The 17575-nt window shown below is 39.7% G+C and overlaps 1 protein-coding gene across 3 annotated transcripts in view; it reads right to left on the bottom strand.

Moving 5' to 3' along the window:
• Window positions 1-2974: 2974 nt before the first annotated feature.
• Window positions 2975-17575, bottom strand: part of LOC114475539 (roundabout homolog 1-like) — a 128725-nt gene continuing 114124 nt past the window's right edge. For all 3 annotated transcript variants that reach the window (XM_028466434.1, XM_028466435.1, XM_028466436.1), the window contains 11 exons: window positions 16627-16653; window positions 15287-15326; window positions 14934-15091; window positions 11708-12061; window positions 9988-10107; window positions 9759-9894; window positions 7387-7530; window positions 6883-7295; window positions 5821-5949; window positions 5513-5734; window positions 2975-5435 (listed from right to left, as the gene is read on the bottom strand). In XM_028466434.1, the coding sequence (XP_028322235.1) occupies window positions 5269-5435; window positions 5513-5734; window positions 5821-5949; window positions 6883-7295; window positions 7387-7530; window positions 9759-9894; window positions 9988-10107; window positions 11708-12061; window positions 14934-15091; window positions 15287-15326; window positions 16627-16653 (1910 nt within the window). In that variant the 3' untranslated portion in view covers window positions 2975-5268. The remainder of the gene's footprint in view (window positions 5436-5512; window positions 5735-5820; window positions 5950-6882; window positions 7296-7386; window positions 7531-9758; window positions 9895-9987; window positions 10108-11707; window positions 12062-14933; window positions 15092-15286; window positions 15327-16626; window positions 16654-17575) is intronic.

Below are 17575 nucleotides of genomic sequence, written 5' to 3'. Positions count from 1 at the left end.
GCCAATGACGACATAATCATTTGTTACCGTGTGATTGGCTAAAACAAATCATGGTGGACAGGCGCTTCGCCCAATCAGCTTCAAGCATTCTGTTCATGCCCTTTTGTGATTCGCCAGACATAGACCCAGATCGATGTGGAGATCTCCAGTTAGAGGGAGGGCTACACATCAATCTGGCTCATGCCAGGTTATTTCGAACTAACAACGACCAAAACCTGAAGCACACTGGGCAAAATTTTGAAAGTTCTGAAAGCGTTTTCAGCGAGAAAGTAACCTTGTAGACGGAAGACGGAAACACATTTCATGCCGACATTTTGGGAATTTTTGAATAATCATTCAGCGCTAGATATTTTTTTATTCAGATTTTAAGTTGAGTTCTTGTTTCATGTTTTCACTTGTCTTTGTGTTCCTGTTCATGTCTCCCCCCAGTGATGTCAGTGTGTTTGGTTTGTGAGTGATTAGCTGCCTCATGTTTTTCACTCAGGTGTGTCTCGTTCCCAATCAAGCCTCCCTCACTATTTAGCTGCAGTGTTTGGACACAGAATGATTGCTGGTTCATTGTCAGTGTTACCCTCTTTGTGTGGTTCAGTGTTTTTTGTTCCCTGCTCCCAGTTTTCTTTGTGCCTCTTTTGGATTTGGGTTTGATAAATAAACATGGGCTGTGTTTGAAACTGCATACTAACGTACTACACACCCAATGAGTATATATACTGTTAGTATGATTAGGATGGTGACTGTTTCCCAAGATTGACATTTTGACCCTACAATGACAAAAAACTGAAGCACATTGAGACAAATATCTGATATATATATATATATATAATATGATTTGCCACCTTTGATAGTTCTTCAAGCGTTTTAGGCGAGAAAGTGACCAAGTAGAATATCAACATGTGGTCATTTGATCCATAAAACTCACGGAAAACACTTTTCATGTAGACTTTTTGGAGATCCGCCATTGTGCTACTGACTAAACTTCCAGTTAACTTCAAAACAAGAGCCTTTTTACAATAGCATGAAAAACGACTGGAAGACAAACATCCCTGTTTTGAAACAGGGATGTTTGCCTTTTAGCTTGAAGCCGGTCCCAGGATGGCTTTACGTTCTGCTTGCAATGCATCATGGGGTGGTTAAGTTAGACAAGTGTGCCCACCGTGGATACTTCAAAAATGTCCTAATATAGTATACATCCAGGTATTTCTTGCATACTCCATCTTTCCATACTATCTAATTGGAACTCACTACATACTGATTTTGACGTCAGACTTAGTATGAGTTGTACCTTAGTATGTGATTTCGAACACTGCCAATGTGTTTGGGTTGTGAGTGATTAGCTGCCTCATGTTTTTCACTCAGGTGTGGCTCGTTCCCAATCAAGCCTCCTTCATTATTTAGCTGAGTATTTGGACATAGAATGATTGCTCGTTCATTTTCGATGTTACCATCCTTTTGTGGTGCAGAGTTTTTGTCCCTTGGTCCCAGTTTACCTTGTGCCTCTTTTGGATTTGGGTTTTTTTTTGTTTTGATAATAAATATGGACTGGTTCTATGAACACTATGCCTGCCTGCAAGTGGCGCTGCCGGGATTCAATTTCTTGGTATGCACAGATCCAGATTCAGTTTTAAAACGGCACAGAGAGGATTTTTTGTTTTGGCAGTGGCTGTCCGTACGGTTGCCGTATCTATATACCGACATTTGATCCGTACGCAGCGCGCCTCATTGGCCAGTTTAGGTCACGTGATAGGTCAGTCATTGGCCAGTTTAGGTGACGTGACTAAGACTAAACCTAACCCTAACCCTAAAAATTCTTAAGATATAGGGTTCTACCCTAAACCTAACCCTAACCCTAAGATGCTACGTACGTGTACTTTGTTAAACGTACCAATAACACTGGGGGTTGTCCGTATGGCAACCGTGCGAATAGACAGTTTTTTTTTTTTGTTTTTTTTCCCACACCTTCAAAAAAAATGTACGCACAGTGCGTACAGGTTTCTGGCTGGGGGCACTACTGCTGCCTCCCTCCTTCCTTTCTTTCTTCTTGGGTTCTCCACCACCACACCCACCCGGTGTGACAGTGAAACTGTCCATTTTTAGGCAATCAAGCAGGATAACTAGGGTGACCATATGTCCAGATTTACCTGGATATGTCTTCTTTTCACTTGTTGTCTTGGGTTATTTTTACAAATTGATGGAAATGCCCACTTCTCCTGGGGACCTTGAACGCAGCGCGTGGAACACTTTGATTTAAATGACCGAAACTCTGCGAATATTTGCTCTTTCTGGGAAATTCCACCAGTTTCTGAAAGCTAAGGTCTTGCTCTTTACCACAAGGAAAAAAGAAAGAGGAGCAAAGTCCAAGAGAGAGAAAGATATTAAAAGAGACCAAATACCGATAGATTTCATTAAAAAGGAAGACCCTCCTGGATTATAAAGTGACGTATTTGAAAACAAAGTAGGAAACTCAACTATTCTACTTTGTATTTTGTAGATTCAAGAAAACGTTGAGTTTGAGTATACCGAGGTCGGCCCACATGTACTCTTTTTTTGGAAATCAAAAATATGGTCACCCTCAATAACAAGTTTCTACATGAAATATGTTTTATGTTTCATTACAATCATAAATGATTTTTGTACTTGTGTAGCACATATAAATAAATATCAAATGTTTCCATTGGTGGACTAAGGAATCATGTTCTGCTCAGGTGATTGTCACTGTGCGACTTATGTAACTTCTATAAAACACTTCAATAAGCAATTAGGCAAATATAGTACTCTAATGTAATGTGCACAGTTTGTGAAATGATCACAGCACAATCTGTGAATTCTTCTTTGCCACAGATGTGTATGCTCTCATGCATGGTAATGAAATCTCTTATTCAGGTTAAACCACATCCGATCCTGGAATATCCTGTCCTTTATTGACATGTCATGGTAAATAAGTTCATAGACTCTTTTTTTTATTGTTGATTCAGGAACAGCAATATTTATTCAAAGAGAGTATTTAAAGTGACACATTTGCTCCATATTTGCCTAACTTAAAGAGAATGGCTGGACAACAGTACCACACTTTTGTTATTTCACCAACTGAGTTAGAAATAAGGATACCGTGGGGTAGACTGGCTGTTATTTCTAATCACTTATGATTTGGCAGAGCCTGACTCTACTGGATACCATCAGGTGACACAGTGCCATCTAGTGAACAATCTAGTTAGGACAGCAGCACTGTGGGAATGCAATATACATACTGTAGATATAGAAAGCCGTGAGCATAAGTTTGATATCTGTAATATCAACCATCGCAAAGCTTTATGTGTGCTCAAATTTGGAGTACATGTACTTTTGGTGAGTACATGGTGGTGACTAGTGTACAAGTAGACTTTAAAAAGTGTAGCAGCTAATAAGGGGGAGGGGACAAACAAATTCAGGCTTGCCATTGTAACCAATCAGGGAGCTGGATTTGGTTATAATCCCTCCTACTTAAATTGCGTTAGTTCTACTAGTGAATCTTTTGAATTTGAGTATAATGCTAGTAACAATTTTTAATTACAAGCTGGAAACCTATTTACTCAGTCTTGCTTTTATGTTGTGCTTTATAGTTTTGATATTACAATTTTATTCTTTGAATTATTTCACATGTTAAATATTTTATTATTGTTGTTTTTTCAACTTATGCTAATTTTCATGTTTTATATTTTATGAATTCTTCATTTTTCTGCTTTGTTTTTTTTTTATCTCTGACTCTGTCATTTTTTTTTTAAATTATTTTATTACTTCTGTGAGCATTTGTCTCTAAACCTCTCATTTTACCTTTTGTCAGTCACTAGCAAAATTCTTTAAAGCACTTTGGACTAAAATTGAATTTGTAACTATATAAATAAAGTTTGATTGATTGAAACAACTGTTTTGTTTTAGTAGTAAAGTTGTTTGGCACACTTGTGCATGACTAGAGCTCACTAGTAAAGCTAAATTGTCTACTAGTAGACACTTTTGTGTTACTAGTAGTACTAGTATGTTACTGGTAACAACTCCAAGTTTTAATCGTGCTAGTAAACCAAAACTGAGTACACATACTTCAAATCTGAACACTAGTAGAGCTTTCCATATATAGATCAACTTAAAATAAATGTAAAATATTACACATTTGGTTTTTGTTTTTACTTTTGCTTCATGGGTTAGGAGGATTTTAAAATCCACATAATGTATTTTAATTTGAACAAAGTGCTAATCTTTAACTGGTTCATCATAGTCAGTCATAAAATGATTGATGAATTGTCCAGCCATACTCTTGAAGTTTTGGCCAATGTCATAAGAACAAAGGGGCAGCAAAATGAAGTCTGGAGAGAAACAATGAATGGAACCAGTCCATGTGCACATTTTCATTGCCCTGGAACAAGGATGAAACTGTTGAGATGTTCAGTAAAGTCCTCAACTTGTGAATTTGCATGCAATTCTTTCAGTACACACAACAGAAAGCCTAATTCTGAATGAAAGCAGCTAAAAAGTATACACCTCAACACACAATCAGTCATTTTTTTTTTCTCTACTTGCAGAAGTAAACATAGAAAGTTATTTTCCAAGACAAATGGATTTTCCCAGTCTGAAATGTATTGAACAATGCATTAGAATAAAATTAGGCGATTGTGCTTTTATAACCAAAGTAGGACAAACAATACAAATACAAGATGTACATCACTTATAAAACATTAACACTGTCATATAAAATTTGACTTTGAAGCACTTCTGTGGCCGTAAACAATTTACAAGATGGCTGCTAGTGATCGTTCTCTCAGTTACAGTCAAAATAACAAGACAACTTTACAGAGATCATACGGACCGCATCAAGCAGTCATCATGGGAAATACTTTTGAAGACACTCATCATCAAATGTGCATGTGAAACCAGCCACTCAGCGTCCCGAGAGCTGGTTATCGAAAAGAGAGCATCAAACCAAAGTGTGACGGTTTAAACATAGAGCACGTTATCTTTTTCTTTTCTTTTTTTATTTTTCTCCAACACATAATGAGAAGTAAAAAGCCGTATCGGTAATTGTGCAGTATTTTTAGTCTTTCTCTCGGCGGTAAAACAATCATAGTCCTTCGTCTCAGGTGACCCCAAGGTTTTTCCTGCATTCTCACTTTGCTTCTTAACTTTTTAACTGTGAACATGAAACGGTGTCAGTTCTCTGATATTCACTTTTTAAATGTTTCAATTTATTTTGGTTAGAGATTAAAACAGTTGCATTACTTTGCAACACTACTGGGAATCCTATTATACATGTTTCCTCTCGACCTGCCCATGAGGGGGCCCCTGCACTTCCTGTTTGGTCCTTGAGTCTCCAAATGATAAAAAGTTAGACGTGTTACACTCAGCTTGTTCCCTTTGAGGATGACCTGATGGGAAGGAGGGACGGCTGTAAAGAAAAATGTCCCCGGATTCTGAAAACAAAATCATACATAGAAAAATGAAAAAATTGTTAACTACACCTTTATTGTAACCAAAGTAATCTACTTACCTGAATGCTGATTATTTTGACTATTTCCTTTCACCGTGATCTGATTCTTGTGTTTTTCCTGGTTTTCTTTGAGCTCACATGTTCCGTCTCTGACCCTATGAGTCCCAGTGCTGCCTCGTCGACCTCTTGGCTCCCCAGAGCCAATGCGAGGCAGCGTGGCCCCCCTGACTTTATAATCACCTTGGGACATCTGACCAGTGAAATTCATAGGCATGCAGGAATCTGAAGATACAATAGAGCAAATGTAAAAGAAAAACATCATTAAGAGTAACGAAAATCAGATACAGATTTGCTTCCTCTGTCTTTACCATCATTGGGCTGGTAGCAATGTTGAGCAGCCAGGTTCTGTTTATGCCTCCTGGGCCTTTTATGTGTAATTGCAAGGCTCATGTTGCTATCTGTCGACATAGGGCTGCTGGGTCGCTGCATCAGCCGGCCTTATGTAAAGAGAGGATTAGGGATTAGAGATATTACACATTACATAGCCTTACTTTATTCAGTGCATAGACTTGTATCAACATTTTTAAACAACTGCTATTAGAGGTGGGATGATATATACAAAGTTAAAGAAAAAATACGATATACAATCCTGGGTTGATGATAACAAGGTGAGATGATCTTTTTGGAAAGGGAAAAAAGCAGGAAGTTTGAAAAATAGCCATGCTTTACTGCTGGAGGAACAAAGTTTATTAGCTTTGAATCAGACAGATTACCAATCTCCTGTGGGGTTCCTCAGGGCTCTGTTCTTGGACCCCTTCTGTTTAGCCTTGATATCCATTCTTTATATCTATCACTGAACCCAGATGACTATGGTCCCATAGAGGTGTTGTGTGACTGCTTAGAAAAGGTAAACTGTTGGATGATTCAAAACTTCCTTTGACTAAATAATGACAACATGGAGGTGCTTGTCTTTGGTTGCAGCTGTCAACGAGTACCTTGAGTCTCAATCTTTAAAAGCTAAAAGCCAAGTCTGACACCTTGGTGTCCTGATTAACTCAGAGCTGACATTCATATGTCAGATTAAATAATTTAGAATAACAGCTTTCTACCACCTAAAGAACATCTCTAGAATGAATGACTTAGAAACTGGTCCATTCTTTTATCTCCAGCAGACTGGACTATTGTAATGGTCTTCTGACAGGAATCCCCCAAAAGAGCATCAAACAGCTACAGCTGGTTCAGAACGCTGCAGCTCGGGTGTTAACCAGAAATGCTGGTCACTGTCATTGTAGTTTATTTATAATTAAACATGGATTATTGAAAACGTAATTATAACTGAAAAATGTAATTGACCCCAACCCTGCCAATAACTATTCCAGGTTCCAGAGCCACAGTTAGGAAGTTAGGACATAATGTGTTCCAACATTCACCTGTCTCCTCTGGGTATCTACACATGCGCAGGCCGACTATATCTCGTGAGGAGGCGACTGCCTGGTTGAAGTCTCCGTCTGTGAAGAACGAGCCCTCTGAGGTGCTGACAACACTGGACCTGCCTGATGAGATATTGTCTTCGGAGGCCGATCCCCAGCTGTTAACCATGGACCCCGTGACTGATCTGTCCAGATCCCCAGTGCTGGAGGCTGGTGTCTGCTCCAGGCCGTGGAGGAGCTGCTTGTGAGTGGAGAGGTGGTGCAGCTGGTGTTTGTTCTTCTGATGCGGCTGGTTGTAGCGACTCTCAGCCAGCTCTGCATCGGTTTCCTCCTCCGCCTCATTGTCGTTTTCCTCTTGTTCGTCCATTTCCATGCAAAGAGGTATTGAGCTGTAGGTGTGTGTTGGGGAATGTCTGTAAAAACAAGTGTTAATATTCAATGGGGTTTTGATGGAAATAACATTTCTGAAATGTTTGAATTCAGTCAGACGATGGTTGAATATACCCTTCAGCTCCATTGTGCAGGCTTTGGCTGAGTTCTTTCTGTGATAAAGTAATGGGTTGATGATTGTAGGACACATCTAAAGAGGGTGATGCAGTTCCTCTGACGGGTGGAGTGGGTGCAGCTATTCTCTCCTCCAGATTGCTGCTGAGAATAAAAGGACAGCTGATATAAAGTAATGGCAACAAGAAGAAAAGAAGCTTGCAGTTCTGACACATTAGTCACAGCCCATTAAGCATTAATGCAAAAGCCCCAGTCTGCGATCAAAACAACACTTAATGGCAAATGAACGCTAAGCTGTCTGCACAATATGTTTTTAAATTGCTGCGAGTAAAATAAATAAAAACCCATTGTTCTTCTCTCTCGTTTAAGTTTTCATTCAAATAAGTTGCTCGGTACACTGACTGTGACATAGGGGGGAAAAAATCCTAACAATTACTCGGTTTTGTCTCAAGAGAGGTTGGAGGTGTGTATCAGATAATTTCATGGTTTAAATTAGTACAGTGAGGCACTATCTGCTAATGATCACCACATTTTGGTGTTGCTCAAGGGACGTAAATTATGGTAACTTTTCTTTACAGCAAGGCTTTGTCAGCCAAGAGCCTGAAGATGTTTTATTACCTCTAATGCTTGGCCTTTATCACTTCAGTAACTGTGTTAATCTTAGCAGTAAATCTTAATTTAGCCTTAGTTTTAGTCTCCTAATGAAATTGTAATTGATATTTAGATCTAATTATCAAATTTATATATAAGTTAATCTAATTAAAGTAAAGAAGAAAAAAAAACCCTGCAACATTAAAGGAGAAGCAAATAGGCAATGGAGAACATTGTAAATCAAATTAATTCTACACTTTTCAGCAGCCTCTTTAAAATATTCACAAGGTCTTATCTTTCATTTTCATTTTTTTCCAAAATATTTTTTTAATAATAAATAATTAAAAAAAATTAATAATACATTTTTAATAATACATTTTAATAATCTTTTTTCCCACATGGATTTGAAAGCAGCTGGACACATTTTTTTTTTTTATCAGATAAAGACATTTTCTGCTGGCCTGGCTGCATCTGCGGGCCCGGGGCAGTTCCTGGGTTTGCGGTAACGGTTTTTGCACATATACTGGTATACGATGCACTGGCACGCCTTGGGATGTGGTATAAAACTCATACTGGGCTTAACTTTTGACACGTTAATCCAAAATACCTTTAGGTACTACCACTCACTCATTCCCCCTGTCCATAGCCACCACCATTATAGCTAAGCTTCACATTTGTCACTATACTGGCTTGATTACACAACATAATAAGCACAATATATTCTACAACTTCACATCTCACCCTCACTGTATAACAATCTATTCTTCCACACCCTATTTATTTCCTATCTTGAGCCTCTCCTCCCTGCTCCCTTTCCCCTCCCCCTCCCCCTCCACTTAGGTGTAACACTGCTCTCCCTTTTTATATTTTCCCTATAATAAAAGATTTCTTACCCTTCCTTAGGGAGGGCTGGTGATGGTCACAATTAAGCAATAAAATAAATAAATTTATTTTATTGCAATAACAAAACATGCATTGCTGTCTCATAATGATTGCCCTTCTTGTAGTGTTGACCTTTTACAGCATGTGCAGACAAGAAAAAAAAAAAAAAAGATAAAAACATTGAATAGGTCTTATGAATCAATAAATTGACAATGATTTGGTCAAAATTGTAGTTTGTTTTTATCTACACCTAAAATGCTCTGTTTTTTAAGATTTTTACGCATTGCATTTTGGGATGTGGAGTTGCAGAGACGATTGCATAAAGGTGTTTTTACTTCAATCTGAACAATATTGGCCTCGAGCGAAACCCTGTCCTTCTTGTCTCCACAGTAAGAATGTAAAAACACTTCTATGCATTAATTTACAGGACTCCACATCCCACAATGCAATGTGCAAAACTTTTCCGAAAATGTAAATAAGACACTGTTTACAGTGGAGACCAAGACAAACTTCCGAACAGCAATTTCATACTTTTTCCTTCCTTTTATGGAGTAAATGATGTTGGATTCATTGATCTACTGTACACACTATGATTTGATCTAATACAAGATTATCATGGGTAGCAGCTTTAATGAGGTCTAGACTGAAAATATGATAATTTCTTGAGTTTATTGAGAAAAGTCTCAAAACTATATCCAATTACTGCAGATAAATGAGCAATTGTACTTGATATTTGACTTGTTTATCTGATCAATGAGAATAAACAAGCAAGAAGTCAATAATCCAATGACAGGATGTGTAGTAGTTCCTAAAATAATGAAATTATCCTGAAAAACAGCTGCAATGAACCAACAGATGGGCTTGTGTTTGACTGTGTGACATTAGTCTCATGTCCTTACCTTCTTTCCACAGGCATGCTATACGCATCGCAGTCCCAGTTGTCTGTATGAGGAGGAGATACGACGTCCCCCCAATTTACTGCGGTATGTTTTAAGATCTTTGGGGCCCGTCCTCCTTTCTTTTGGTTTTGACTCCCTGCGATTCAAAAAAGCAAACATTAAAGCACACACAAGCTACTGCTTTGTCCCATTAATATTAAAACGGATTCAAAATGGATCGTAGCTTCACCTGAGGTGCTAGTGCTGCTTCTGTCAGAGCTGTGATGTGAACCTCCGGTGCTGTGATCTCCACTCTGGTTGTACAGGATCGTTTTTGGATGATTCATGCCTTCACCTCCCTGCAAGTGATCTTAAGGAAAAAGCAGCCAACAAACTCAAAACTGTCTCTTTATCTACGTGAAAATTACACACAGGCCCTCAATTATCAAACTTGCGTGAAAACGGGTGCAAACCTCAGTGCACATTGTGTCGTAGGACATGACGCGATCGTATATTTGACCAATCCCAGCGTACCAATGAACGTATGTTGATAAATGCGGCGGCTGAATTTGTTTGTCAGTACATGTTACGCCCTTAAATATTCCTGGTTTGGGGGCCCCGCCCACTGAGGTCAAACAAACATTGGCAAGAACATAGTTTCCGAGATGAAAAAAGCATATTCTCATAGCTGAGGTGGAGAACAACAACGATGTGCTTTTTTGTAGCGTGAAAACTAGAATATAAGAAGCTCATTTAACCCTGGGGGTACTTTTAAAAGTTACAGTCTTTGAGCTTGGGTACCAAAAGGGCACCCTTCATAAAACTGTTATAAGAATATTGTATATTTAATAATTGTTTCGCCCCCCCATTTGTTCACATCAGATCTTTTCAACAACTGCAGACATAACCATAGATATAAAACATACAGAAATATAATGAAAACTTTATGTTTTTATGCCCTTTCAGTAAAAAAAAAAAAAAACAATTTCTTTTTTTCAAAATATGCATTTTTTTTCAAAAATAATGTGCCAAGTGGAACATTTCATATGAAGTTATTACAGACTTGAGTAGATCAATAATCAATAGGAACGTTAATTTTGAGGCATTATTACTTTTAGAGCTAGGAGCATTTTTTTTTTTTTTTTTTTTTGGAAAAAATCTACACTCTGAGCTTATACCAAAACTGTACCCTTCATAAAAGTGTCTTCAAAATGTCATATAAATATTTTTTTCCCACTTTTTTCCACATCAGATCTTTTCAACAACTTAAGACCTCACCATTAATATAAGGTTTCTGGGAAAACCACTTTCATATGTCAGGATAGCAGAATATCCAAAATATGTGGTTAAAATGGGAGTCAATGGGACTAAATCGGTCCCGAATTCAAAGAGTGACTGTACATTTTATAGCTCCTGTTCTGTACATCTTGCAATAAATGTAATCATGGAATTATGAACATGACAATAATAGAAAACTCCTGGCCAAAGTTCATACAATTATGCTTTAAGCTGAATGAGATATTGAGAATTTAAAACACTGAATAAGTAGAAGGTACACGTTTGGTCCTCAAAGGGGCCCCGAGGGTTAAACGATCTGTGGAAGAGAATAATGGAGGCACTGAACTGCGTTTCTGTATTTGACTTAAACTAACTTAACAAATGCCTAATGATGGTTTGAATGAAATGTTACTCATCCACAGCCTAAAAGCATAAATCCCTGCTTTTTGATCAAGACAATTCTTTACATTTTGGTCAAAAAATGGACGAGTCAGGCTGGCGAGTGTGAATCCGTGCTCAGATTTGCGTAAAAGAGGTCAGACCTGACGAGAGATCTGATCGTAGCGTACGATCATGTCAGAATTGGTAAATACCAAAGCTTGCCTGAATTTGGTCGAACGCACGTCGTACGCACAGATCTGAACGTACGAACGGTTGATAAATGAGGGCCAACGTGTGATATTTAAGTATACCTTTACTTTTTTGATCCATCAGGTTGTACTGCATCTGTGCTGCCATCTCCTTCGGTATTGGAGGGAGATTGGGAGGCTGGTTCCAACAGGGTATGTCCACAGGCTCCGCTATGGAGCCTGCACTTTTATTTTTAATGTTGGTCTGTATAAGCTGAGTGGTGGCATATGGAATGGGCTCATACGTGGCTGATGAATCCCCACCAGGGCTTGCATAGCACAAGTTGGAATTGGTGAATGATTTTACATCATTGAGCTTGTTGGAGAGGTTCACGTCGCTGTAAATGGCAGTCTCAGATCCAAGCTGTCCCCCTGCTTTGTTATCCAAATGGTTTCCATAGTTGGCAATGCAGTCAGCTGCAGGAGACACACACACAAGACTCAAGCATCACTGCACTGGTTTGTAACACATCCACCTTTGCACCAGGGCTGGGGTAAATTCTAATTGTAATTGCGTGGTTGGTAATTGAAAAAATCTATTGGTGGTGTAATCGTAATTGAATTGTAATTAGGTTTAGATAATTGACTGCAATTAGTGAGAACGCAGGAGGCAACTTTTTCAACCCATTTCGACTTTTTTCAATTATTCAACCTTTTTCAACCTTATTGCTCATGTTCAGCTATTGCTAGGTCAATGCTTAGCTAATGCTAGTTTAGTGCTAATGCTAGGCTAATGCTATTGTCAATAACGAATCCTTTCATGGAGCGGATCCTTTCAGATCCTTTCAGCGCATGCGGGAAACGAGTCAACATCCCACATTCTATTTTACAGCAGTTATTGTACTGTTTAAAAGGTTGAAACCATGCTATTTAAAAATAATTGGAAATTTATGTTCTTGAGTAAATTGCGATTTATTTAGTTTTTAATTTTATTTTCTGTTTGGTTTTTGGTTTTGATCAATGTTGTGTATTATTTTTTTTTTTTATCCATTTTTGTTTTTTTTAATGAACAATTAAAAACACCACAAAACAGTCACGTACTGCTGATTCTCATTCCGGCTGCTTCACACTCGGCTGCGAACCGATCCAGTGAGAGTTGAAGGTCACGGTATGTTGGAGCCAACAGGACCATATCATCTGCAAAAAGCAGTGATGCAATACTGAGGCCCCCGAACCGGACCCCCTCAACGCCCTGACTGCGCCTAGAAATTCTGTCCATAAAAGTTATGAACAGAATCGGTGACAAAGGGCAGCCCTGGCGCAGTCCAACCCTCACCGGAAACGATTTCGACTTACTGCCGGCAATGCGGACCAGAGTCTGACTCCGGTCATACAGGGAACGAACAGCTCCTATCAGGAGGTTCGATACCCCATACTCCCGGAGGACCCCCCACAGGAATCCCCGAGGGACACGGTCAAATGCCTTTTCCAGGTCCACAAAACACATGTGGACTGGTTGGGCAAATTCCCATGACCCCTCAAGGACCCTGCTGAGGGTGTAGAGCTGGTCCACAGTTCCACGGCCAGGACGAAAACCACATTGCTCCTCCTGAATCCGAGGTTCAACTATCCGGCGGACCCTCCTCTCCAGTACCCCTGAATAGACCTTACCGGGGAGGCTGAGGAGTGTGATCCCTCTATAATTGGAACACACCCTCCGGTCCCCCTTCTTAAAAAGGGGGACCACCACCCCGGTCTGCCAATCCAGAGGCACTGCCCCCGATGTCCACACGACGTGGACGAGCACAGAAGTCCAACAACAAAACACCGCTCGGGTTCCGATCAGGGGGGCCGTTCCTCCCAATCACGCCCCTCCAGGTCTCACTGTCGCTGCCAACGTGAGCGTTGAAGTACCCCAGCAGAACGAGGGAATCCCCAGAAGGAGCACTCTCCAGTACTCCCTCTAAGGAATCCAAGAAGGGTGGATACTCCGAGCTGCTGTTTGGCCCATAGGCACAAACAACAGTCATGATCCGTCCCCCCACCCGAAGGCGGAGGGAGGCTACCCTCTCGTCTACCGGGGTAAACTCCAACGTACAGGCACTAAGTCGGGGGGCAAGAAGTATAGCCACCCCGGCCCGGCGCCTCTCACCATTGGCGACTGCAGAGTAGAAGAGAGTCCAACCCCTGTCGAGAAGGCTGGTTCCAGAGCCCTTGTTATGTGTCGAGGTGAGACTGACTATATCTAGTCCGAACTTCTCCACCTCGCACACAAGCTCAGGCTCCTTCCCCGCCAGAGAGGTGACATTCCACGTCCCTAACGCTAGCTTCTGTAGCCGGGGATCAAATCGCCAAGGCCCCCGCCCTGGACGACTGCCCGATCCACACTGCACCGGCCTCATATGATCCCTCCTGCGGGTGGTGGGCCTACGGGAGGGCGGGCCCACGTCGTCCTTTCGGGCTCTGCCCGGCCGGGGCCCGTGGGCAAAGCCCCGGCCACCAGGCGCTCGCACTCGAGCCCCAACCCCGGGCCTGGCTCCAAGGTGGGGCCCCGGTAGCGCCAATCCGGGCGACGTGAACTGCCTTTGATTTTTATCTTTCATATATGGCTATTGAACCACTCTTAGTCGGACCCGTCACCTGGGACCTGTTTGCCTTGGGAGACCCTACCAGGGACATTAAGCCCCCGACAACATAGCTCCCAGGATCATTCGGGTACTCAAACCCCTCCACCACGTTAAGGTGGCAGTTCATGGAGGAGCACAGTAAACATATTTGGGGGATAAAAATGTCACATCAATTACATAGGGTTAGGTTAAAAAAAAACATTATAGTGTCTAGTGCAGATGTGCAAATTGTGGCCTCCAAAGTAAACACACAAAATTACACAAAAAAAACGAACTAAAATATCAAAACCACTTCAAAAACTGAAGACGATTACAAAAACAGCAAAAATACAAAAAAATAAAAAAAACTATTAAGAAAAGTATTTGTTGGACAGGAAATGTTTGTTAAATTTACATTTCACTCTCACCTTAAAACAGTCCATTTTCCTACCCTGAATCTCTCTTCCCTGTTCCCTTCCCCTCACCTAGGTGTAACAGTGCCTTCTCTTTTTATATCCTCCCTTCAATAAAGTGTTCCTTACCCGTTCTTAGGGAGGGCTGGTGATGGTCACAATTATGCAAAAACATAAATTCATTTATTTAATTGCAATAACAAAACATGTATTGCTGTCTTAAAAAGATTGCACTTCTTGTAGTGTTGAACTTCAACAGCATATGCAGACAAAAAAAAAAAAGAAAAGAAAAGAAAGATGTAATTGACCCAAACCCTGCTTTGCACTAACCTGGCCGGCTGTAGGTTGTCATGTTGCTGTCACTGGTGCCGTTGCCGTTGTTGCAGCAGTTGATGCTACTACAGTCCTTATGATTGGCGCAGGCATTGGGCCAATTGTCTGGCAGCCACAGCTGGTTCAGAGGCTCACCCATGTTGAGAAGGCCAGGTCTGCAAAGACAGGATCACAGTTCTGTCACTCAAATGTAACACCTCTGTGTATCACTAATGAGTGCAGGAGGAGGGGGATTTGGGAAGGCCAATAACTCAGGCAGGTAGACATCTCCCCCTGGTGGTGCTACAGTGGAAGTGTCATTTCTCTGCTCATCCTTATATAACACAAAGGGGACCAAAAATATCACTCACCTGCCAGCACTGCACACAGAGTCTCCCCTTTGATAAGCGACTGCAAAGCAGAAGAGAAAAACATTGAACCTTGATGAGCTGTCAGAAAGAGGAAGTGCTAAAGGCAACTCACAAATCATGAAGGAGGAGAAGCCGAAAAACCGTATCAGAAAGTTCAAAGTCTGCGCCCCTTTAATACATGCCCCCATCTATAGGGTGCAAGTTCAGACTGTCTGCTTTCATTTGCATAAAGATGACATAAAGAACTTTGTAACTTTCACCCGCCTCGACTCAACTCCACCAGTGAACTTTTCTCAGCCAACACCAAACATCCACTTTTACTTTCTATGTTTTAATCAATAACAACCATACTAACTTATTACACTTTTGGGGTCATATTTTCATGGATCTGGATTCACTCAAATATATATGTGTGTGTGTGACTTCTTACATCTATTTTAGCTTTTATTTTGCATTCTACTCTCAGGGTTTAAAATAAAACTACTAAATCAGTTGTTCTTTTTTTGCTCAAATACTTTTGAATCCAAGTACCCCTGTTTGAACTATATAAAGAACTATAAAGCATAATAATGGATAGGATGAGTTATAACACATTTTAAATCATCACATTTTGTAAATAAGTGGAATGAAACAGTATTTAGTGCCTCCTGAATACATTTGTTCCTATAGATGTTATCATTTCCAGTTATCAGCATCTGGTGTGGGACCAAGACTGACCCTTGTATTTTCAGTTCATGTTCTAATTCAAATAATTTAAATCATCATTTTGTGTATATTCAGTTTTTATCTGCTTTTTAAAAAATTTTCAGTACATTGTTCTCTTATTTTGTTGTTGTTCTTGTGTGTTGTTGTGTATTGTTTAAATTATTCTCTGTGTGTGATTTTTTTTTTTTTTGGTGTCGTTTGGTTGTTTCTCTGTTATTTTTCTGTATTTTGTAGTGATCGTGTGTGTCTTTGTTGTCGCTTTGTGTGTTGCTGGTAACGGTAAGTATTTATCTTTCTTAGTGCGTGTGTTTTTGGTGTCATTTTGTGTATTAGGTTGTTGTTTGTCTGTTCTTTTTATTAATCAGTATATATTTTTCTCTTATTTTGTGTATTAATTGTCGTCATTTCGTGAGTCGCTGGTAATATTTAGTATGATTATCATTTTTCACTAAAAATAAAAAGTATAAAACCACCATATTATTTATGCTTTAATTTGTTAATTTTTACCCTCTCTGTCTCTCTCAAGTAGTGCCATTGCATACCCCTAGGGATATACGTACCCCCATTTGAGAAACACTGTGCTAAATAATTCAGTTAAACCAAACATATAGGTTTGACATGGTATATGTACATACCTGATGGGGTAAAGGTGAATGACGGAACTGAAAGAGCAAAAAAAAAGAGATTTAACACCACATCGATTCCACATTGTGATATTTTTGCATAGCGATGATGGACGTCTCTTCATCAAAGAATCTGATGAATGAAAACATTTAAATAACCACATTTGACTTGTGCTATTGTGCGTCTCTGTCTTTGACTTGTCCGAGTGAAGGTTAATGGGAGTTTCAGGCGAACGGAGTGGCAGGGGGAAAATAACAGGCTTGTTGTAGCAGAGACGTGGGGATGGCAGGTTGACAGGCTTGTGCCTTGAAGCTTTGAGAAAATGACACCTTACAAATAAGTGATTAAAGGTCAGCTGGGGAATGTCTTCACAGGAACAGATGCAGATGAGGTCTTTGAGTCCAGGGAAGATTAGCCTGGCATATCTTAACCCTCTGATGTAATGTGTTTATCTGTGTCTGAAATATTCTGTGATATTACTTAGATGATGATGGATGCATTTATGCATCATGGACATCACACAGCCCGAGCTCATCATGACCTTCTTATAGTAGCTACATTATAATCTGATTTGGTCTGGGATAACTGGCTGTGAATTATTTATTTATTTCGAATAAAAAAATAAAATGAAAATTAAAACAAAAAAGCAAATCTGAACAGAAATACAGAAATTTCTATAAAATAATAATATTTTTAAAAAAGTCTGTTTCAATATAATACACTAGAGGTGTCCCGATCCGATATTGATATTGGATATCAGCCAGAAAACGAATATCGGATTTTATCTCCAATATATATTATATTACATTATATTTATTCAACTGTAGACTACTGTAGATATTATGTTGGACGTTAAAATGTATGTAACCAATTGGTTAATAATAAAGGAGTCAGTTTTTTCTCATACCTACTGTTGTTGACTATTGTTCTCTGTTTGAGTGACATCACTTGTCCAAGCCT

This window comes from Gouania willdenowi, chromosome 14, assembly GCF_900634775.1.
Source record: "Gouania willdenowi chromosome 14, fGouWil2.1, whole genome shotgun sequence".
In the NCBI taxonomy this organism is placed as follows: Eukaryota; Metazoa; Chordata; class Actinopteri; order Blenniiformes; family Gobiesocidae; genus Gouania; species Gouania willdenowi.
This window is presented reverse-complemented; position numbering and strand designations above follow the sequence as displayed.